Genomic DNA, 25,339 nt, shown 5'->3' with positions numbered 1-25,339 from the left:
ACGTGATCAGCATATGGGGCCACATGCCCCTAGTGGGACCCACAGCCCACTTCTTGTGGGCCCCTACGTGAGTCCCACTCACACCCAACAACAAATAGAAATTATCAAAATGCCCTTTCTTAGGTTTTTATTGCCGACAATGATTTTACAAATTCCAAAAAATTTCAAAAATATTCACACACATTTCTAAAATAGGAAACACAATTTCTAAAAGTAGATTAGTCCCTATGCATCAAGAAAAGTGACTGTCAAGGTGCTCCACCCGATCTGATAAGCATGATCCTCAACTATCTTCTCAAACCATCCAAACGAAACCCATGACCCACAGTCTCATGCAGTGGCTCATGATTAGCTCGTCAAAACTTGCCAATAAATAGTAAAACCATGGTCCCGGGATGTGGATTGTAGGTTTCCCCCTTAAAAGCAAGTCACATGCACATATCACTACCTCTTAAAAGCAAGTAATATTCACATATCACTACATTGCAAGGGGGACTCTATGTACATGTATACATATCCCTTTGCAGCTTCTGGGAATGCATCCGTCATGTGTAATTTTTTTATTTCATGAATCCTGCACCTATGAAACTCTACAGTCATGGGCCTTAAAGGCCACAAAACCCCAACAATCTCCAGGACACAAATTGCATAGCCAGTTTAAGGCATAATTTCTAGCAAGACAATCTAGGATAGAAGCCAGGAGAAAATGGTTGACACAAATTCTATAGTGGCAATGTTAAAATTGGTACGTGCTGATAACAAGTTTGCCATGGGGCACCTCTACGAAGATATTTAGAGAGGTAACGTGTTGTTAACCTTGCTTATTTTGACAATCGATGGTGGAGATCATCAAGCATACTAAGTTGGCTATGCTAATTCACTATGTATTTAAATGATCTTTAGACATTTGGATCATCAAACATCTATCTCTTATGTTTTACTAATGATGGTGCTCAAAATTAACCATGACATGTTCTCTCGATGTTTTGCCGACTAGGTTTCTTATTTAACGGGAATATTACTTTTCATAGTCAAATATCACCCTCGAGGTCATGGATCGAGTGAAATTATGCATAGAGACATTTGAGGAAGTAGAAAAAACCATATTGCAACTATAGAAGAGGTAAAAATCAACTTTTTGTGAAGAAATTTCAAAAACTTAGTGCATTTGTAAACTTTAAACCATTAAAAGTGTAGGAGCTTCCCCTGGCATGATATAAGCCCTACGGTCTTAGAGAGCTTGCCTAATTGAGCTCGGGAGGATCCAAACCATTTTCATGTCTCCTCTTTACACTTATTTTAATTGAAGTTCATAAGCCATTTTCTGTATATTATTACTTTATCCGTTTTTATATCCAGGGGTTACACAATCATACACATGAAAAAGGGCGAGCAAGCACTGCTTCCATTTTGGCTCAACCATAGCACTGCAAATTGTCTACAATTTCTTTAATCAATTCTATCTCTATAACTGCATAAGATCATATATACATAATGAAAGTTGAAACTTGAAACTTTAAAGAAATTATTTTAATGCACATGTATCTAATGTACATTTATATAAAATCAACTTATCAAATATCCTATCCTAGATATCCTCATCGTGGACAAGCCTCTCAAGATACGATTAAAACCTTCCATAATTGTATCTGTCCACTCAATATCCATGTTAGCATAAAAGAATTTTAGGTTCAAATGGTATAGAGCTGCATGCAATGGTCGATGAAGTTCCATATCCCATTTTAATATATATCTCTCATATTGGACCATAGATTCTCTCATCATTTCTGAAAGTTTTGGTTATCTCTCTCTCACTCTATCAAACGCATCATTTAGTCTGTTGTTGTTTTTAAGGAGGGGGAAGCCGATTTTTTGAAGGAGGTTATTTTTAATTTATTGCTATTTTTTACAGTTTTTTAGTGATTTCCAGTGTTTAATTAAAGTTAGAGTCCATTTAGGGACCTTTTATGTTTTAATTTTAGTGAAGGGACATGCCGGATTTTTATAATGTTTTAACTTAAGTAGTAGTAGCCTTGGATTTTTTTGTAATGTAATAAAAAGGCCTGGGTTTTAGGGTTTCTAATACTTTCAAGGCGTGAATATTAAAAACAGGGTGCAAATGGTAATAGCAAGCCCTATCTTGGGTTTTGGAGTCATCTCTTTGTGCAAGGAAAGCTAGATCCCTTCAAATCTGACCTGTTTTGATGGTTTATTGAATTGTTTTTGCCACCTTTATTTATTTTCCTGCATCAATAAGCGGCTTCTTAAACACAATTCTTCCTTAGAACTTTGAGAGGAACCACAACGTTAATTTACCTTCCATCTCTATCCTCTTCACTATCACCAAAAATATTTACCCCAGTCCTCAACTCTGGCATGCTTGTCTCCTTTGATGCCTTCTTAGGATATCCAATGAGCCAAGAATCTCCTTCCTAGTTTCAATTGGTACTTCCTCACATGGGGAAACATCTCCTCCTAATACCAGCTAGGTGCTTCTTTAACCTAATAATACCCGTAATTATACCATTACAACAAAATTTGACATCGTACTATGTTCTTGTCATTTTTCTGGGCATCATTCCAAACCCCACACTTATTAGAACCCAAAAAGGATATTTCAAAATAAGGAAGAAATCTCAAATATGGAGACATTTCACTACTCTTTGTTGCTGATCTTCGATCCTTGATATTTTGGATGGATTTCAAACTCTACATCACCCAAAAAAGTCCTTTTATAACCCCAATTGATGTTTCAAAATACTTCCAATAATACAAGAGTGATATTTGGGATGATTTCCCAAACCTCAAATTTCTTTCAATCTCGCAAAATTTCTTAAAATCTATATTTAGGTCCTCAAATTTTGAGGTAAAAACGAACTTCTGGGGAAAAAGGACATATACCCCCCTTCCTATAATTATCCCAAATAAATCCTCAAGTCCAAAGAAAGCCCATGGACCCCCATCAAGTTAAAAGAAAAGGATTTGTAACCCTGTCCCTACCTTTTTCATAGTCCAATGATGAAACTTATCCTTTTTCCTTTTTTCCAATGATCCGTCATCCAAAACACAGAAAAGTCCCCCCTCTCTCTTCATCACCAGTGAATTTCTTTCTTACACTCTCTCAACCTCCCTTGAATCTCTCTCTCACCTCACAAGTAGGTCAAATGTACCATCTCAAATTCCATTTAGATGGAGTCATCAGGAAAGAGAAAGGACAAATGTTGTAATTTGGACAATGAAATGGAAAGGGGGTCAAATGTCCATGGGTTTTCCCTGGAGCTATGAGTTTATTATGGGTTTACAATTACAGAGAAAGCAGTATACATCTTTCTTGTTGGCCTTTTGTGGCCATTTAAAGGCCTTATGAGAGCATATAACCAATTTTGTTATAGTGGAAGAAAGAACTCCAGTAGGAGTGTGGTCTAGAGGGACTGAGGTTGGCATTGCCGAGACTCAGATTAGGCTTGGCAAGCTAGGCTAGTCGAGTACCAAAACCCTAAATACCTAGGCATAGAGCACAACCGATAAGGGTTGATAGGGTTATCCCTTGATGAAGTTGGAAATTCCCAGGGTCGTGCACCAAGGGACTGTGAGACCCTTGTGTGTGGTTGGTGGGACCAAAAAGGCAAGGGCCAAAGCCTCATCTTATACCATCACACAGCATGTACACATGGTAGCCGTATCGGGAAGCAAAGCACCATTGAGGGTGATGCGTATACATGTGTGAAAGATAACCCTCAAATGCACCAAATGCAATATGTGTGTACAGATTTATGTGACCTACGACTTGTCCCTACGGGGGAACCTGTAATCCATAGACTAGGATTGTGTTTCCTCACCTATTGGCTGACTTTGGTAGCTCAATCATGAACCCCTGTGATGGACTGTGGGTCATGGGAACTACTGGTTCAGTTTAAGAAAGTGGGTGTGGTTCATGGTCTCTAGTAGAAGATGGAGTGCTTCAGTAATTTTCCTATTTCCTTAACATAGTTAGATCTAAATTCTATCAAATTAATTTAGAATTAATAAATTTGACTTTAAATGATTTTTAGATTAATAAAATGAATTTTTAGAAGTCTCTGGATATTTTATTTTCTCAAAACAGATTTATGAATAGGCTAAAACTGAATATTCAGTATTTAGTTATTCAGAGAGAAAAATAAAATAATAAATATATTCTAAAAATCATTTGCTTAAATACTACTGCACATGGGGGCCCATGAAGCACCATGGTCCCCACCATAATATTGCATGTAGGGAGGTGCGCAGGGCCTACTTAGGGCTCCGTGGGTGGTACGCCCGACATAGTGCTTTACCTTCCTATTTTGTAATTGAAAGATATTTTGACTTTTCAAAGCAGCATGTGTAAGACAATGGAGAAAATAAAATGAAAGAGTTATGTATTTTCTCTATAACAAATATTTGATGGGATTAGGTTAAGGAAGCAGAAGGATAAGGTTCTAGCACCTTCCATTATATCATGATGCCTGATCTAAAGATTGTAAGGCTAAGATCTCTCACCCCACAGGTCTCCTACGATCAATGATCTGGATCTATTCTCTATGGGGGTCCCATTCTCTACACAAGTTACATCTCTCTCTTTCTCCCTCACAAAGGTGGTATGCCACCTTCTCTCTATCTCTCTAATCTCTCATCTCTCTAGCCTCCTTCAAAAGTAAGAAAAATTTAGAGAAAGAAAGAGAGGCACACCCCAGCCCTCTGAGCCTAGAGTAAGCACACCCCATACACGAGCTTGAGGGCAGATCTTGTTCCACTTTGCTCTTTAAATTGAAGGGCTAGCCTAGGCTTCCCATACTTATAAGATCTGAGAAGGACCTTGATCCCGTGGGCCATCGGAGGAGGAGACCCAAAGTAGGATATATCAAATCCAGTTGATGTAATCTTTTTTTTGTTTTGAAGAAGTTAATTGTTGTATTAAAAAGGAAAAGATTACAGTATACCATCGAGAGGGCCCAAAGGCCTGGCCTCTCGACAAAAAATAGGCTACCAAAGAGGAGCAAGATTACAGTATAAATGGGATACGGATTGACTGAACACCTCCGCTGAGATAGCAAAGGGAAGGGAGAAAGGGGTCCCCTTAGCAGAGACCCCTAGAGGAAGGAAAATAGCCCTTCGGAGATCGTACACCTTTTCCCAATCTATCTTGAATCTCAATCCCGATTTTTTAAGGAGGTGCCTAGAGTGCAAGCACTCGTGCGCCACCAGGACCTCATTTAGGAGATGCCTATCTTTGATAAAGTCACTCCGAGAGGGAGAAATCACGAAGGAGAGGACCTTTTCAGCCTAGAGGCCAAAACTTTGGATAATATCTTGTAGGTGGAGTTGACCAAGCTGTTGGTCTGAGTCCTTCAGCTCCTTTGCCCCTTTGATTTTGGGGACAAGAGCAATGAAGTTGGCATTGATAGCTTTGTGGAGGATACCTCAGTGGAAGAATTCTTTGAAGAAGCTTAGGAAGTCGATCTTGAAAGTATGCCAAAAAAATCTTAAAAGGGGCTATTGGGAATCCGTCCAGGCCAAGGGCTTTGTCTTTGTCGAGGCCCTCGATTGTTGTCGTAATCTCTATTTCAAAGAAGGGGCCTTGCAGCCACTGGACCCAATGGACGGGAGCAGTTAGGAACTGCAAGTCACCCATTCTAGGTCTGGGAACCGCTGGGGCAGAGTAAAGGCTGGAAAAAGGAAAGGATGGCTGATTCTATGTCAGGAGTTTTGGACTAGTTGAGGTAATCTTTTGGCACTTTACTTTCTGTTTTTTGTTCCCAATACAATTTACTTGCTATTGAAATAAAAGAGTTGTTTTTTTTGGAAATATGGCCTACCAAGGCCTAAATTACAGTAGTCTCTCATTCAGTGGGAGCGATTGAGAGATTGAAATCTTGGTGCCTTGCAAAATGGAGCCCAGATTCTTTTACCCCGGGTACGCATGAGGCATTGAGAGTTCACGTGTTGAAAAAGCAATTTCTCAAGGAGGTTTGAGGGTCATCTCCTAGTCAGGATTTTACAAGTTAGCCTCATGTTTAGTTGCGATCGACCAGGGCTTGGAGAATCCAAACAAGAAAAATAGAACCCGAGTACTTATTGAGTATTCGGCCTATATGGAATAGTCAAGATTTATGGGACATAAGTCCATATCCTGACATGCGACCATTACATGGCATGTGCATTTTCATTTCGTACATGAAGCCACTCTTCGAAATGCATTATCCGAGTTTGGAAGAGCCAGTGCACATGTCACCCCTGTAATTGAGTTAAATCATGTCCTACAGGGGTACACTTGTAATCCATTGAGAGCCGGATGATCGGAAGTTCTGACTCAGCGGCTTTGATATGGTCAATTATGTGTCTCTGCTTTACGTTGTGGAACATAGGTCTATTGGGTCGATCTGAGATTCGACGGAACATCATTCAAGACTAGCCCACTGAAGTACTCCGATACCTACAGTTATTAGCCTGAGATCTCACTATACCTTTTGTCTGATTTTATAATGATGAAAAAAACCTAATAATTGCTCGAAAATACTTTAAATATTTATTGTGAATTTTAGAGAACTTTCAGGAATTTTATTTGCTAAAAAAATGAGGTTTTCGAATTGTTTGACTCAAATTCCACTTTAGTCCTAACCTAGGGCTGCCACGTGGCACCCCATGCCTCACTCTACAAAGTCATTGGCTTTGATAAAGTAGAATATCTTCACATGTGTGAGCTTTGCCAATTACTTCTTTGCCTTTTACCCTTGGTGGTTATCTACTTTAATACATTATTAAAAAAGTAAGGGTGTTTTTGTAATGGCATATTGGACACAGTTAAAATAAAAATATGGGTCAAGGACAAAATGGTAAAGTGGCATAAGTTAGGGTTAGGGTGAGTGATAATGGTGTAAAATCTCATCCCTTCATCCTAGTGGTTGGATGGGGATGGGTGGCTAGGTACATTAGCCTCTCATGTTCCTTTGGATTAGTGCATCAAGGGTGTTGATTGAGTCCAAGGTTACACCCATGTTATAATAGCACATCATGAGATCTCAAACCCTAACTATCTCAACTCTTGAACCATTTTGGAAAATTTGTGCCCCTCTTTTTCTAGAGCTTTGTGAGAGAAAATTGAAGAGAGAGAGACCTCACGTTTTTTCTGTTTTTTTTTAAAAGGCTTTTGGAGTTCTATTGAATTTTTTTTTCTCATAAGTTCATATTCTTGGCATCTATAGTTGCTGGAGTTTTGAATTTACAAAAGTTTCATTGATCTTAGAAGTCCCATTTAATCATCTTCTTCATCATGCTTATTCATAGTGTAGTCCTTCATGAGTTATAACTTATATACATGAGAATCCATGATCATGTATAGTATCCATTGATTACTTTGCTTCCAATCCATCAACTACTTTAGTCTCAATGTGTTACTGAATTTCCAAAAGTTTTTCATCACGTTTTTACCTATGGGGGTTCATAATCTTTTCATACATGACTGTTTTGGTGATCCGAAGGACCATCATGTGTAGTTTGGTTATAACTCTCTTGCTCTTTATTCGATTCGATTCAATCTTTTTACATTCTGTTTTGGATGATAATGCCAGTGTGTTGAGATCTTAAGAAGTGATTTTAATGTGTGTAATTGCTTCACATTTGAATGAGACACTCATGTGAGATTGAACCACTTTTATACAATCCGAAGGGACAAAATTAAGTCCTTACAGGGCCCTATTGCGTGGCCGTGGCACAAGGGATTCGAAACATGGCTTCCCAATTTTAATTCGGCATTCTAATTCTTTGTTTAGTTGATTTTATTCCTAAGAATTTTGTTAGATTAGTTGTATGTTGTATTTAAGCTTTGGGACAGTTTATATAATTTGTGCTATGAAAGTGTAACTCATAAGCTAATCTTGCTTTATATGTAATTGCCCCATAAGGGGTTGGTATTTGATTTTATTTACAGCGGTTTTACTAGGCTAGAAATGGTTGTAATTGTTATTTCAAAGTATTGTAACTTATTCACTTAGCTTGGTTTTAAGCAAGTGGCTTGTTGAAGGTGTGCATTTTGGCTTGTTTTTTGGCTTAAAAATTTACTCTAGTCTTTGTATCCACTATCAGTTATAAGTGGCAGCAAGTGAGAATCTTTTTTGTTGTTCATCATGGTTTATTTTGAGTTTAGTTTATATCATTTGGACTTCTATAAGTGTTCTAGCTGGTGGACAAAAGAAATTTTTAAACCACATATTCCGTGCTAGTTCACCCTATCCAACTTTCGTTTCTCCCCTCTTTTTGGGTGGGTTGGATGGGAGGAGGAGTTGGTTTAGAGTATCCCCCTTCATCCTTTCTATCCCTCTTTGAGGGGGAAAATGGTCCATTTTGGCCCTTTCCCATTGGCATTTTCCACCCTCGGGGAAGGCTTTGCCTACGTGAGCCCCTAGATATTGTGCTCAGCACCAGCTAAGAGCAACTGATCACAGTCCAGGTGACCACTAACCGCCTAGGCCCTAGGTAGCCATTTTTGGAACGTTGCCACCTTTAACTTTGTGCTCGCTCGATTGCTGAGGACTTGCATATTCCAGCTGAGATCCCTCCTGCGATTTCTCTGGTGAGAAACAGTATGCCACTGCTCTTGTTGGTGGTCATTATCCTTTGGAGTGATCCCTAGGTCTCCATTTTGTGGGCTAATGTGACTTTGTAGTTGAATCGCTGAAGCACTAAGGAGATGAATTTCCGATCGAGGTTGAATCCAAAGTTTCTAACAGAATTTGCAAGACTCCAATGGAAAAAAATCTAACTGATTTTCAGTTTACAGGGATGAACTCCCTGCTTGCCTTCTCTATCTCCTTGAAAACTTTGAAGGACCAAGTGTCATTGGGGATCCCTGAGGCTGTGACCCAGATATTTGGGTTTTAAAAGCCAGTGACAATGGATGCCATTGTTGCAGCCGAAGGGGGGTTTCTGATAGGAACAGGTTAAGGTAAGTTCAGCGCTCTATTTGCTACTTCCCAAGATGGGAAGGAGTAAAGGAAGCATCCCTCGTGAAGGAATCTGACGTAGGGATGAGCAGCTGACCAGAAGTTTCTGCCCCATTCCACTATTCCTTCGAAGTTGTTTCTTGTGGGTTGAGAATCACCACCACCGAGAATTGGATAAGGTGTTCCCTTTTGCACTTAGAACTTTAGCCGACCAATCATGTCCACAAACAATCTGAAACATTCAGACGCTACTTTATATAATTTGAGGTAAGTGTTTCCTATTTTGATTCTTCAGAAACCATTTGGTTGACGTGAATGACATAGAGAGAGAGAGTGAAAGAGAGAGAGAGAGAGAGAGAGATGAAAGAGCAGAAACAACTCAAAAGTACGAAGTAGTGGGCCATGCTGTGGCCTACCGAACATGCCACAATCTCCACCATTTACAAGTAGGTTATCACCAGATGGAGAAATCTGGTAGTACCAAATTGCATAGTTGATCTGATCAATTTTCCAATCCAAGACAATTACCAAATGCCCCAGTTAGCATGAAGCTTTCTAAATGTGCAATTCAACCATACAAAGAATTGCATAGAATGCATTTCAAAAATTTTGAGGATTCAAATATTAGCTTTTATTCCATCATTAGCTTCCTTCAAACCATTAAGGACACACATAATAGCAAAAAGCAATATAAAGTAAAGCATAAAGAAGATATAACTACACAAATAAACAAAGCACTATCATTCCAGAATTTTAAGTAGCAAAACCAAGGATTCTACATACATATATACATGCATATACATTGACTCTAAGTATCAAAATCTACCTGAATTTTCCAACAATCGATTATGCAATAAGTTGCGACAAATAAAAAGCTGCTTTGCTTTCAAAAGGGGTTGCTCATATTGGAGAGAGATGCCAAACCTGAATTTGCAAAACAAACAAGAACTTTCCATAAGGAAAATATAAAAGGAAAAAAAGAATGACGCAAATAATTGAGAGAAAAGGCAACAAACAGCGAAGATATTTCCAGAAGATTCCCAAATCAGAAGGAAGTTGATGCATAATAAATTACTTTAGACTTTCTATACTATTGTGAAATAACAAGTTACCCACCCAGTAAGCTCATTAGTCATCTGATTTAAGCACATACTAAGAGAAGCATACAATTGCTACAAGTAACATATTATGTTGCAAACATGGTCAATAGCAACCTATCAAATGAACTAGAAAGTCTATATTCAATAATGGCGCTTGCTGCTAAATTAAAAACCATTCCATGGAGACAACAACAGTAAACCCTGGACATTAATACATGTTCAACTATGTGCATCATAAAAAAGTGCATTTGTTAGTAATTAATTATGGAAAAACATTATTTCCACAGCCACAACCATGTACAGAATGTTGGAGTGAGTTTCTTTTCTCCATATTTTTTATTTTCCTAAAAGACCTTTTTTTTATGACCAAAATACTCGTGGCCTTATTATAATGTATTTTGCATGTACCTTTTTGGCCAAGTGTTGGGACAGAAACCTATATAATGTTCTAGTCTCCCTCTCACTACCCATGATTCATCTCTCTCTACAAATTTCGAAAATGTCTTGGTCACAAGGGAGCTCCCCATAGCTTTGCAAGGTCACCCTGAGACAAGCCACTACTGGGCCTAATTCCATGCACCAATATCCATTAGTTTTTCTCTCTAGCCTAAGATCTTCGAAGTACTTTTTGTGCATCAAACTTGGCAGATTTCAGCAAGCTTTCTTGCAAGTTATGTCCATTTTTCATGCTTCTTTGGTGGTTGATATATTGGTGAGAAAGTTCCTTTCTTTTCCATTTTCTATATACATGTTATCGATACAAGTTTAGGGGAAAATACTCCAAGGAAGAAGCATACATATATACTAGGGCATGCTGCTGTAATTTAGGAGCTCATTTAGATGCTATTTGCATGCTTGATTTTTTTATTTTTTATTTTTGTGGGTAAGTCAGTGGGGGAAAAGGCCCCCTACCCGATTTTTCATTAATTAGAATAAAAAGGAATTACATTCATCATTCAACGCTAAAATAGGGCAGTTGCGCCAGATCATGGAAAAGTAAAGGAGTGATAAAGTCTGGTGGGCGGTGGCACCATACAATAGCATCGTGCCCAGCAGCTGCTCTCTTGGCTAGAGCATCAGCAACCATATTTGCCTCACGATAGACATGCGCAATGGACCATCGATGGGTTGAAAGTCTAGTGCGCCAATTATCAGCGATCGTATGTAACTGCCCGCCAAGGAGCCCGACATCGGTTCTAATGTCATTCACTAGTAGGGCCGAATCATTTTCTATCTGTATTGGGAAGCAATTTCTCTAATGAGCCTCATGAATGCCTTCTACAAGGGTCAAAAATTCTGTGTGATTATTAGAGGCAAAGCCAAAGTGCTTGGAAAAGGCAGCAATGAAACCTCCAATTGAGTCCTGCATGATCCCACCACCACCTGCTAAACTTGGATTTCCCAAGGAGGCACCATCAATATTGAGCTTGTAACGCCTAGCCTCAGGAAAGGACCATGCCACAGGTATGGGAGAAGCTGATTTCTGCTGACGCCAACATATGTGGAGGTTCCCAATAATGGGCCTTTTAGATAAGTGAAATGACTACCCTTTAGCCTTTGCAAGTGCCTGAACATGTAAGATAATCCAATTCACTAACGGCTCTCTCCTGGTGGATCTGAATTCAAATACTCGCATGTTCCGCTCCCCCCATAGAAACCAAATAGTGGTGAAGAAAATAGACAACCAGATATTAGCCACCATGTGATTTGAACCTAAAAAGTAGCCACCATCTAAAAATATCAGGGCCAGAGATACCAAGGACGAATCGCTTCCCACATCTCCAAGCTAGAGATCGTCATATTCCATGTGCAAAACCACACTAAAACAGAAGGTGAAGAATACTATCATTGTGATTGCTGCAGAATGGGAATAAAGAATCCCGTTGCATGCCATGGTGTTGTAGTAGGGAGGAAGTAAGTAGCCGGTTATGCAAGGCCACCCATGAGGACCATTTCGCCCGTGGGTGGAATTTAGAATACCACAGTGCATGAAATATAGGCTGAGATAAACTCCATTGTCACATAAAATCTCATGCTCCTCTGACTGAAAACAACCCATCAGCAGAAGGGATCCAAACCAAAAAGTCATTTTTAGCTTGTAAAGGAAGAGTACAAGACTTAACCTCCCTCCATATAGTCCTCAAAGCATCAGATATGGGAGTAGGCAAAACCAAAGACTGAGGAGAACCTTCAATAAAGTCAAAAACCGTACTCCCAGCAAGAACGCCCAAATCCTCCTGAGCAGCACCATGCAAATCCGATAGCGACCGACCCGATAACCATAGATCCACTCAGAAATCCACCATCTGACCATTTCCAATATTCTACTGTACATTGTCTTTCAAATGAGATAAACCAAGTAGTATCCCCTTTCAAGCATGAGAACATCCTCTTTTTGCCTCGACCTCCCATATTGAACATTCCTTAAGTGTTTGAAGAACCGGATCCTCCAAGAAAATTTCATCATACCAGAGATATTGAAATCCGCCATATCCCGAACTACCAACCCGCTTTCTGCTAGAGTAAGACATACCGTCCTCCATTTAACCAGGTGAACACCTTTTTTCTCTGCCTCGCGTGCTCACAAAAAGATTCTTTGTAATCTCCCTATCATATTACGGGTCTTCTTCGGAAGAATAAAAGACAATAGCCAAAAGATCGGTGAGGCACTGAGAACTAATTTGAGCAACTGAAGTGTACCTGCATAGGATAGACATAGAGGCTGCCATGACCCAATCTTGCTGAACACCTTGCCCACCAAACCATGGCAATAATTGTGTCTACGATGCCCACGAAACAAAGGAAGGCACAAATAACGCATTGGTAGAGATCCTTCAAGGAACTCTAACTCCCGCAATAGTCTCCCACGACCTCCCCTTGGTGTGCCAAAGAAAAAGACCTTGCTTTTAGAAGAGTTTAGAACTTGACCAGTACCCCTTTCAAACTTAGAGATAAGATCTCTCATGGCGGTGGCAGCAGAAATAGATGCATGCTTGGTTTGTTACTATCAATTGCATAACAATAGATGCATTCCATCTATTTGTAGAAATTTCTAAGTGCATCTATCTACATAGTTTTTAAAGCACATTTTGGTTGCTGAATTTTCAGTTAGTAGCCTTTCCATATCGATCCTAGTAGGTGGTATTGGTATCAGAGCTTTGGTTACTTTGAATGGCTACTACAAAGACTATTCTTTCCGATTTGGTGAAGATAGAGAAGTTAGATGGCTCCAGCATTTCACTTTGGAAAAATAAACTGCTTTTCTTGCTCCATACTATGGAATTGCTATATGTGATTAATGAAGAAAAACCAGCTAAACCTGATGATGATACAACTCTTAGAGATAGGCAAAGGTCTACTAAGTGGAAAAAAGATGATTTCACATGTAGAGGCACCATTCTAATTGCCTTAGTGATAGACTACATAAAGTACTTGAATGTTATGCTCATGCTAAAGATTTGTGGGTTGCTATTGAAACAAGACACACCGATGATAACTATGACAACAAATTCTATAAAAGATATAATATGTATAAGATGGAGGAAAATCAATCGATGCTTGACTATTTTGAGGATATGTACATCATGGCTAACCTCCTAGCTGGTTTTGATATAACATGTTTAAGGTGAAGGAAAATCAATCGGTGCTTGAATATTTTGAGGATATATGCATCATGGCTAACCATCTAGCTGGTTTTCGTGAACCTATAAGTGAACATCAACAAATTATGAAGATTATAGAAAATCTCTCTAACTCATGGAAGTATTTAAAGAAGAACTTGCGACATAATAAGATGTCCATACCTTGGATAATCTAGGAGGACACTTGATGGAAGAAAATTATAGAGCTAATTTGAAGAATGATAGGGATAGAAACCAAGCATATCTAGCAATGGCCAACAAGAATGAGAAGGCCAAATCTAAAAAGAAATTTAAGAAGCCTCCTCAAAAACAAACTTCTTTGAAATTTAAGATATACTATAATTTTAATAAATATGGTCATATTGCCAAATATTACAAGGAACCCAAGAAGACGAATGTTGGACAAGCGAGTGGCACTAAGGATTCTACCTTTGTGGTTGAAGAATCCTTGATGGTGAATTCCCCGGATGAGTGGGTGGAATCAAGAGGTACTCGACACATTTCCAACACCAAGAACAATATGGTAGACTTAAAATAAAAGGGTGACAGTGCTGGAAAGCTTTACATGGGAAACTCGTCCAACATCAACATTCTTGGAGAGGGCACTGTTAGTCTTCCACTTCCAATAGTTTGCACTTTCACTCTTACTGATGTATTGCATGCCCAAGATATGAGGAGGAACTTAGTTTCTCTGTCTAGGATTGATAGGAGTGGAGGTAATGTCTACGTAAAAGATGGAAGAACAATTATTAAGAAAATGATGCTTTTGTTGTAAAAGCCACAATGGTTAGCAATATGTACAAGCTCGATCTTGATAATAAAATGAAGAGGCCATTTGCTTATAATGAGCATTTCAATATTTGGCATAGAAGGCTTAGTCACATTGGTTATGCAAAATTAAACAGAATAATGAAATATTATCCTTCATTTATAAAAGGGAAAATTCAAATGTGAAAGTTGCTTAAAAGGAAAAATGCATAGGCAATCATTTCCTAAGGGTAAAATGGCTCAAAACTTACTTAAAATAATTCATACTAATATTTATGGTAAATTAAATAAAAAAATTAAAAATTCTTAGAAGTCAAAGAGGAGGACAGTATATATCAGATGGGTTTAATCAATTTTGTAGTGAGCATGGGATAATTAGGAAAACTTCCTTAACATATACTCTTAAAAAAATGGCAGGGCCAAGAGAAAGAACCGAACCTTGATTGATGTGGTCAATTGTATGATACAAGAGGCCGATGTAGAATATTAATTTGGGGTGAAGCTATTATGGCAGCAACACATATATTAAATAGAGTCCCTTCTAAAACGACTAATGTAATACCTTTTGAATCGTGGTTTGGAAGAAAATCTAGTCTAAATTATATTAGAATATGGGGCACTATAACACATGTTCATATCCTTACATGAAAAGAGATAGAAACTAGGACCTGAAACTATCAAGTGTATATTTGTTGGGTACTTAGCTAATTCCAAGGGATATATATTTTATAATGAAGAAACTACAGAAATTATGGATAGTAGAGAAGCCCACTTCTTTGAAGACTTTCAAATACTGATAGATAAGCAAGCATGACTACTAGAAGCAAGTCAGCAAGAAGAATCATCAGACCCTAGGACAACTTATATCAGAAGCTCTTCTAAGGCTGATCCGATTCTCAAGTTTTATGAGCCTCGTAGGAGTACTAGGGAAATTAAAAATCTAGTTATTTAGATGATTAGGTTTATTATAATGTATTGAATGAAGTATCTCGAAATTCTAAAGAAGCTCTTAGCTCACATGAAGCAAGTAGTTGGCTGGAAGCTATGACGGATGAATATGAGTCCCTAATGAGCAATAAAACATGCGACATAGTAGATTTACCTTCAGATGGAAAGGCAATTGGTTGCAAGTGGGTATATTCTAAGAAATTGAACTCGAATGGTAATATTGAGAATTATAAAGCTAGGTTAATGGCTCGGGGGTTTAGCCAAAAGGAAGGAATTGATTTCCAAGAAACTTTTTCACCTGTTGCAAGAAAATCTTAATAAGAATAATATAGCAATAGCTAATCATTATGATTTTAATGTTCATCAAATGGATGTAGAAGCCGCATTTTTAAATGCGGAATTGGATGAAGAAATTTACATGACTCATCCTAAAGGCTTTGAATTTCAAGGTCAAGAACATAAAGTATGTAGATTAATTAAATCCTTCGATAAATTAAATCCCTAGATAAGTTAACAATCCTTATATGGTTTGAAGCAGTCTCAAGGCAATGGTATTTAACGTTTACTCAAACACTTAAAGAATATGGATCCAATAATATTACTGTTGATTACTGTGTATACACTTGATACAATGGGGGTGTACATTTGATTTTGATCCTGTATGTGAATGATATAATTATAACTGGGAGTGATGCAAAAGCAATTCATGATAGTAAAGATTGGTTATCCTCCAAATTTGATATGAAAGACATGGGACATGTTGATAATATCTTAGGAATTAGAGTAACTAGATACAAAAATAAAATAATGTTACTTCTTAATCAAGATTAGTACACTCTTAAAATATTAAAGAAATTTAGTATGGTGGACTCTAAACCTCTGGCCACCCTGATTGACAAAAATTGTAAAGTATCTAAAGAAATGTGCCCTAAAGGTGAAAAAAAAGCCTTATGCACAAGCTGTTAGTTCTCTTAATTATTTTATGAATTGTGTTAGACCCGGTATAGCTTATGCAGTGAGGGTTATTAGTCGATATATGGCTAACCCTGCAATTGAACATTGGAAATTGGTAAAAAAGGTATTTAGATATCTAAAGAGGATACGTAATTATGGTATACGTTATGGGACGAAGGATCTAATCCTAAAAGGTTATAGTGCTGCAAATTTAGGAGAGATTCATGATTATAGATCCACATCAGGATAAGTGTTTGCCTTTGGTGGGGCATGTATATCTTGAGGAAGCAAAAAGCAAAAATGTAACTCAAACTCCACTATGGAAGCATAATATATTGCTGGATATAATGCTTCAAAAGAAGTGATATTCTTAAGGCACTTTCTTAGTGAAATGCCACTAGTCAAGTTTGATCACGCACCCACAATAATTTATTGTAATAATCAAGCAATAATAGCCATTTCTAAACACCCAACGTATCATTGCAAGTCAAAACATATTAAGAAAAAAGTATCACTCTATAAGAGAACATATAGAAAACAAAGAAGTAGAAGATAGTTATCTTCCTACTAAATTGACGATTGCTGATCCACTAATGAAGGGTACTCATGTGGACCCATTTGCAAGAAGTGTACTTGCCATGGGACACAGACGGATAGATGAGTCACAATGGTATTAACCTTAGTGGCATATTGACGCTTGAGTAGCATATTGGAGCTTTAGTGGATGTTATATAATTCATTTGTTTATATAGTATCATGGATAACCTTTGTGGCTGCATTAACCCTTAAACGATCGTGTTATTACCTGCCTTCGTGGCATTCTGATTCTTTGACTTGATGATGCATGTGTGGCATTTCGGATTTTATCTCGATGATGGCTGTGTGGCATGAGCATCTTAGTGATGCAACGGTATCTTAGTGATACAATGGTTTCTTTGTGATTCAGTAGTGTGGCTGATGTTCTGAAAGCATTTATGGGTGATTGCACCTTCGTGGTTCACCCTTGTGATTTGCAAGTTTGGATATTTCAATAACTGAGGATCTCTTAGTGAGATGCATATCTTTGTGGGATTATATGGAAACTCATTGTACCAATAGTAGATGCATGCCACTTATTTATAGAAATTTCTAAGTGAATCTATCTAGATAGATTTTAAAGCGCATTTTGGTTGCTGATTTTTCTTTTAGTAGCCTTTCCATATCGATCCTAGCACAAAAATAATTTTATGATATACTATCTACATGTTCACAACAGTTCTCTTTCACGAAACTTTGCAATAAATAGGAAACAAAGGAAACTTTCACTTACTTTCCCTTGTAGTATTCAGCATAAGTTATATCCTTGTAACTCTCCATTCGGCTGGTTGCACTCACTCCATGAAGAATTTCAGTAACAAAGAAGAACAATTTAGTACGTGGAGTAAAAACTAAGCTCTTTGTTATATAATTTACATTAATAGGTCCATCAATTAATTCTAGCGTCTCTCCAACATGAAGCTGTGTGTTCTCAATGATATCCCTTGAAGCTCTGAAAGCTGGTGAAGATAGACAGTCCCTTATTGTCGTCCAATCAATGGTGAATCTGTCCTCAGATAATAGTTTCTCCAAAGGAAGCAGTAGGTAAAAGGTTGATGAGGTCAGTGGGGGCTCATCTTTCTTTCCCAGTGGAATATAATCAAGCATAAACTCTGTCCTGTCCAGGAGAATCTTGAGATACATTTCCTGGAAATTCCTTGCATCAATAATCTGTAAGAGTAGATCTGTTAGAGATAATGTATATAATGGGTATCCTGATGGAAAGAGACAAAATGAGTTGCTATCTCAACCAGTGAGGTACCTGTCTTTCATGAAATTCAACTACTCCTGAATGCACAAGACTAGCCTTTACAATTCTTCCATGAGCAAGATGTAGATCAAGTTGCATAGTCTCAGCTTCTTCAGGCAGGCGCAAAGGTGCAAAAAGACCAAATGTTTTGTAGTCCCTATCTTCGGGGACTGGAACGAACTGTACAAGATAGAAATTGAAAGTAGCATGATGTTCATTAACCAACGGTGTTCTAAGTGCAGCCGGAACTAACATCTCATGAAGCTCACCACGAGAAATTTCATCTGTACAGGGAAAGAATGTGACTGCATGATATGGATGCTAAGCAGATATAGATGAAAGATTCATGTAGTTAGCGTGTATATCAGATACTTATATACAACTATGAACTAATTGACAAAATGAAGAAACAGAGGACTCCACAGGAAACCTTCAGAGTTCTTCAATCCAGAAGTCTGAAGATATGAGCTTTCTTTTACTTCATCCAGTTGATGTGGCAAAAGATAGTCCGTCAGAGCACCCATTTTATGCAATTCAATGCATGCTTTCAGGCATGCTGCTCTCTTAGCATCTTCTCTCGATGGACAGGGTGCACTATCTATAGAGTGACAGGGAGCACTGGGAGGAAGGACAACTCGACAAATGACACCCCTATTGTCATCATTATAATAGAAGTGCGGTACTGAAGTGAAATACCTACAAGACAAACCCCAACTTCAACTTTTACCATACATTTCACATAAACTGAACTGCTTTTGTAAAACTGCATGCGAATTACATGAAAGAGACTAAAAGAACATACTCGTCGTGCAATAGTCTTGAACAGTAATGATAAATCAAAGAAACACTACATGCGGTACTAATGGATGCACCAGTGCTTTCAACTTTAAATGTTGTATCCTCAGTATCGGCAAAAGCGTCTTCTGATGATCTTTTTATTATTTCTTGGTTCATATGCTCCTCGCCCGCAATGAAATGATTAATCAAGTTCATCTGAGCATCATTTCCACTGTGGATTGAAACAGTAGAGATGATAAAGTACAATTTACAAGTAAAAGCTACAAAAGGAAAGCAAATTATAGAACAGATGAGTTGGTACAAACAACACCTCTCAACCAAAAATGCATATTCCGATTGTTGCATGCGTGCACGGCCTCTAGACTGTATAAAACTGGCAACAGTTTCTGGCATATCATAGCGAACAACAAGACAACATGTCTGAATATCAAGCCCCTCCTCAGCCACATTGGTTGCTATCAGCAGATTTATCTAACAAAACCGAAGGCAAATATCATTTCAACAACTTCATAAAGAAAGTGATCTCTGATTCTTTGCGACATAGAAACAACATACATTAAAGAGATCAATTTTTATGCTTAACATAATTAAGCACCTATTAACCGTCAACCTTCGTCAAATATGTGTTTTCCGTTTTCAAATATATATAAAGTCCTTCCAAGCATATGGATAAATATCTATTTTACATATTAAGTGAAAAGAGGACCCATCTTATTCTTGTTACAAGTGTCCTTTTGAATGTCAATTTTTCCCTATTGATATTTACTTTCAACCTATTTTGACCTATTAGTTGAGATAAGGTTCTACTGATGATGATGATGACCCATTTTGACCTATTATTCTTTGTTTTTTTCCCCATTGTTCTACTTTATCTAATTAACGATATTCTCTCTCTCTCTCTCTCTCTCTCTCTCTCTCTATAAATATATATATATATAGGAAAAACCTAAAAAACGGCTATAAGCAAAACGCTACAATGTTTCGCCACCGCCACGGATTTGCTATGCCTGTGGCAGTTTATTGAACGGACCCACAACGGATGGCGCCAAGCCGTCCGTTACGGTTCTGCGAAATTTTTTTGACCGCCATAGGCATGGTATGTCCGTGACAGTACCGCTGCAGACATAGTCGAAAAACACACATCGCCCAATTTTCAGATGGTGATGAGCCTATGGGAGAAAATACTGTACATTTTCGTCCATAGGGGTTGCGTAGATGCTTCCATATAGGAAAAACCTAAAAAATGCCTATAGGCGAAATGCTACAGTGTTTCACCACTTTATTGAACGGACCCGCAACGGCTTAAAGTTTTTGACCCCTTTTTGACTAAAGATGTCGGTGGCAGATGCTCCATGTGAAGATGTCAGTGAAAAAGGTATAAATAGTGCTTTGAGCTGACCGAAATGTATGAATAGTAAAAGGAATGAATAGTAAAAGGAGGTTACTGTTTTGTCGGTAAACTATTCTGAGGACTCGTGTGCTATGTAGAGTGCAGTCGATCCGTCCTCTATTATGTGTTGTCCTATTGTGAGATTCCATAGTCCATGTCCTCATTTTCCCATACATAAGTTTCTTCATTTTGGGTTGATGTTGATATGGCTTATTCATCCTCATCGAATATTTGCAGCAACTTTTTCTTGAGTTCTTCTTTGGTTGCTCTGGGATATTGCTGACGAATTTTATTTAAGTAATCAACCATATCCATATCTGTATTGGGAGGTGGAGATGGTACTTTCTTCATCTTTATCTTATCAGGATTTAAAGAGTCATTCTCATAAACATCCCACCATTTTATATATATTTGTATAATCATCAGATAAATGATATGACCATTTCATGATCGAAGGGATCTGGTATAAGGCCATGAAGTACATATGGAGATCTATTTTTGAACTGCTATCATTATAGTCCATGCATTTTCTTTGAGAAGCTTGCATATTGGGTGGTAGTATATCCGTTCCGGAACCCCATAATTGAAACCAATTTTTGAACCAGTTTGGGAATTCCCCTATTATTGGTATTTTAATTTGTAGAAACAATTTATGAGAATTCATATCATTTTGAAAGGCAAACACCTCATGCCATGCTTTGATATATTCAAAATAAACGTAGTATTTATTATTGAAACCTTCAGTTTGTAATTTCCTAGGTTTCAGGGGGTCAAAACCCCACTCTTTATATGAAATTATTTTTCGTATTTGGAATTTAGAATACGCAATCGTATTAGTATTATTTTTATAGAAATGGACCAGAGTTATTGATCCTGTTTCAATAAGAATGGTTTCATACCATTCTCTATTCCTTTCTCCATTATTAGGATGTAGATGATTTCTCAAGTATATTGCAGCTATTTCACCGGGATCTTTATCCTTGTGGTCATCTTATATTATGTAGTTATGAAGGAGGTTTCTATATAAAAATAAAAAATATACTAATAGGACAGGACCTAATAAAACCTCTATCAAAGAGAAATTTTATAAAAAAAATTCCCCTAAAAATGCCTCTTTTAGAAATAAGGGAAAAAGGAGGATTCCAGTTTGCTAAACTGTGGCAAAGTAGGACATTATAAAAATAAATGTAGAGTCAAGAGAAAGATAAATTCCCTACAACTAGATAATAATATCAAAGAACAACTGTTTAATATATTACAAATTGATGAGGAGTCTTCTGAAAGTTCTTCTGATTCTGATATGGAAATGCTAACAGGAGAAATTAAAGATGAAGATTTAATCTTTAGCAGTTCCAACTCTGATTATAATAATCATAATCCCAATACTACATGCTTTTGTAATACCCTCACTAAGGAAGAGAATTTAATTATAGACTTGATTGATAAAATAACTGATCCTGAAACTAAGCGAGAAGCTTTAGTCCAATATATAAATATGGCTAAGACAAATAATAAACCTTCTACTCCTCTTGTACGTAGTAGAGAAGACTAAAGTTTTCCTTAAAAGAGTGGAAAACAAAAAATCATGAATTTAGTATAGGGATTAAAAATATCATTCATAATATTTTGAAACTCTGAAGGGGCACTTTTTAGACAAAAGGGCATAACATTCCACTCATATTGCCCAAAGGGGACATTAAAAGCAGTTTTATATCGATCTTTTTCAGCAATCTGGACCTGCCAATATCCCGACTTTAGATCGAATTTTGAGAAAATACAAACATTAACAAGTTTATCCAAAAGATCTCTCTTATTAGGAATAGGATATCTTATCCATCTTAGAGCTTTATTGAGGGGCTTATAATTTATAACCAATCTAGGTGCACCCCATTCTTTGAATGTGATGCTTCAAAAAAAGGATTGGGAGGAATTTTAAAACAGCAGAATTCAAATAAAGAACAATTGGTTTGTTTTACTTCTAAAGCTTGGAATCCGACCCAACAAAATTATTCTACTGTTAAGAAGGAAATCCTAGCCATTGTCCACTGTGTGACAAAATTTCAAAGTGATCTACTCAATCAAAAATTCCTAATTCGTACCGACTATAAAGCTGCAAACGATGTACTCTACAAAGATGTAAAAAATCTTGTTTCAAAACAGATCTTTGCTCGATGGCAAGGTATTCTCTCCTCCTTTGAATTTGACATTGAACATATCAAAGGCACTACTAATTATCTTCCTGACTTTTTGACCCGAGAATTTTTGCAGGGAGGGGCAGGAGGAGTCTACCAAAAAAGGGAATTATGGAGAAGGTTATTTCACCGGGATCTTTATCCTTATAATGATATGGAAAGTTTAATATATTACATTATATCAGGGAATTTGGTCAAGATATAATAAATAATGACAGTGATGTTGTTAATACTCTTATATATACGATTACTCTCCACTTTGTAGAAAGTACTGCTTTGCTCTCTAATTTGAGATGCCCAACTTTATCTCATTACAAGTGGTATAAAGACGTGTTTTTCTCTAGATTCCTTTCTAGAGAAGATAGTAAATCAGACCATTGGAAAGAACAATTTATTGCCGGTCTACTTCATCTTTTTGCCGAAAAAGTCAAGATGCGACTAAAAAATAAACATAGAGGAATTATTTCATACTCCTTATACACTCTAGGGGAATTATCTGCAGAAATATGTACTGAAGACTGTACAGATCTGAAATTAAAAAGACCGTTAGGAGAACAAAGAATGACTGGAAGAAGAGAATTAGGAGATTTTTGTAAACAATTTGGGTAAAATACCCTACCTTCTTCCAAAGACCAGGGCAAGAAAAGGTATGAAATTAAAAAATATACCAATCGGACAGGACCTAATAAAACCTCTATCAAAGAGAAATTTTCTATAAAAATTTCCCCTAAAAATGCCTCTTTTATAAATAAGGAAAAAAAGAGGATTCCAGTTTGCTATAACTGTGGCAAAGTAGGACATTATAACAATAAATATAGACTCAAGAGAAAGATAAATTCCCTACAACTAGATAACAATATTAAAGAACAACTGTTTAATATATTACAAATTGATGAGGAGTCTTCTGAAAGTTCTTCTGATTCTGATATGGAAATGCTAACAGGAGAAATTTGAGATGAAGATTTAATCTTTAACAGTTCCGACTCTGTTTATAATAATGATAATCCCGATACTACATGCTTTTCTAATACCCTCACTAAGGAAGAGAATTTAATTATAGACTTAATTGATAAAATAACTGATCCTGAAACTAAGTGAGAAGCTTTAGTCCAAATAATAAACCTTCTACTCCTCTTATACGTACTAGAGAAGACTATAGTTTTGCTGATATCCTTAAAAGAGTAGAAAACGAAAAGGATTATAATAAAGAGCCTTCTCTTTCTGAGCTAAGACATGAGATAAATGAGGTTCGTAATGAACTAATAAGTTTAAAAAATAGAGTCCAGATTATAGAATTAGTTTCTAACCCTTTAGAAGATAACCCTATCAATGAACATACTGATGATGAAATAGAATTAAATGATATTATAAAAATTTATAAAAATCTTCTGCCCCCCGAGGCAAAAAATACTCTTCCTAAGGTAATGAACCAGAATCTTCTGATATGAATGCAATACAAGATTGTAATTATGTTTAGCCTTCTTGATAGAGTAATCACTCAAAAATGGTTTACCATAGTAAAACTAGTTGTTCAAAAAGAATATAGCTTTCAAACTACTGCTCTATGAGATTCAAGAGCAGATTTAAATTGTATAAATGAAGGACTTGTCCCGACTAAATATTTTAGTAAGACAACACAAGTCTTCAATACGGCAGATGGCAGTAAAATGATTATAAATTTTAAACTTTTTGATGCCGCAGTCTGTAATAATGGCAACTGCTTTGAATTCCCTTTTATTATGGTTAAAGGATTAAGCCAATCTGTAATCCTAGAAACTCAATTTTTAAAGATGCTTTATCCAATAAAGATTGATAGTACTGGAATTGAAGCTAATATTGAAGGACATGATGTAAAATTCAATTTTATTGAAAAACCCAAAATTCGAGAAATCAATAATATAAATGAGAAAATCTCCAATAAAGAAAAATTCTTATATTACCTCAAGAAAAATTCTTATATTACCTCAAGGAAGAAATAAAATATAAAACAATAGAAACCAAGCTCTTACATCCTAAATGCTTTCTAGAACAGACGAAAACATATTGTTGATCTACCCTATGAGGATGATTTTCATGAGGCTAAAATTCCTACGAAAGCTAGGCCTATTCAAATGAATCCTAGACTTTTAGAAATTTGTAAATAAGAGATTGATGAGTTACTTCAAAAGGGACTTATTAGGAAAAATATAAAATATACCCATAGGACAGGACCTAATAAAACCTCTATCAAAGAGAAATTTTCTAAAAAAATTTCCCTTAAAAATGCCTCTTTTAGAAATAAGGGAAAAAGGAGGATTCCAGTTTGCTATAACTGTGGCAAAGTAGGACATTATAAAAATAAATGTAGAGTCAAGAGAAAGATAAATTCCCTACAGCTAGATAATAATATTAAAGAACAACTGTTTAATATATTACAAATTGAAGAGGAGTCATCAAAAAGTTCTTCTGTTTTTTATATGGAAATGCTAACAGGAGAAATTAGAGATGAAGATTTAATCTTTAGCAGTTCCGACCCTGATTATAATAATGATAATCCCGATACTACATGCTTTTGTAATACTTTCACTAAGGAAGAGAATTTAATTATAGACTTAATTGATAAAATAACTGATCCTGAAACTAAGCGAGAAGCTTTAGTCCAAATAATAAACCTTCTACTCCTCTTGTACGTACTAGAGAAAACTATCGTTTCGTTGATATCCTTAAAAGAGTAGAAAACAAACAAAAAGGATTCAAATAAAGAGCCTTCTCTTTCTGAGCTAA

General features: G+C 36.8%; 1 protein-coding gene across 10 annotated transcripts in view; it reads right to left on the bottom strand.

The window, feature by feature from the left end:
• Positions 1 to 25,339, bottom strand: part of DCL4 (dicer-like 4) — a 109,246-nt gene that overhangs the window by 25,730 nt on the left and 58,177 nt on the right. For all 10 annotated transcript variants that reach the window (XR_016045708.1, XR_002281705.2, XR_016045709.1 and 7 more), the window contains 6 exons: positions 19,305 to 19,465; positions 18,999 to 19,205; positions 18,627 to 18,892; positions 18,209 to 18,480; positions 17,681 to 18,117; positions 9,787 to 9,884 (listed from right to left, as the gene is read on the bottom strand). Coding sequence is in view for 7 of the 10 variants with exons in the window: in XM_011626763.3 (XP_011625065.1) it covers positions 9,787 to 9,884; positions 17,681 to 18,117; positions 18,209 to 18,480; positions 18,627 to 18,892; positions 18,999 to 19,205; positions 19,305 to 19,465 (1,441 nt within the window). In the remaining 3 variants the exon portion in view is untranslated. The remainder of the gene's footprint in view (positions 1 to 9,786; positions 9,885 to 17,680; positions 18,118 to 18,208; positions 18,481 to 18,626; positions 18,893 to 18,998; positions 19,206 to 19,304; positions 19,466 to 25,339) is intronic.

Source organism: Amborella trichopoda, chromosome 12, assembly GCF_054954075.1.
Source record: "Amborella trichopoda isolate Santa Cruz 75 chromosome 12, AtrichopodaSantaCruz75HAP2 v2.0, whole genome shotgun sequence".
Taxonomy (NCBI): Eukaryota; Viridiplantae; Streptophyta; class Magnoliopsida; order Amborellales; family Amborellaceae; genus Amborella; species Amborella trichopoda.
Note: the sequence above shows the minus strand (reverse complement) of the source record. Positions and strands in the feature narration are given on the sequence as shown.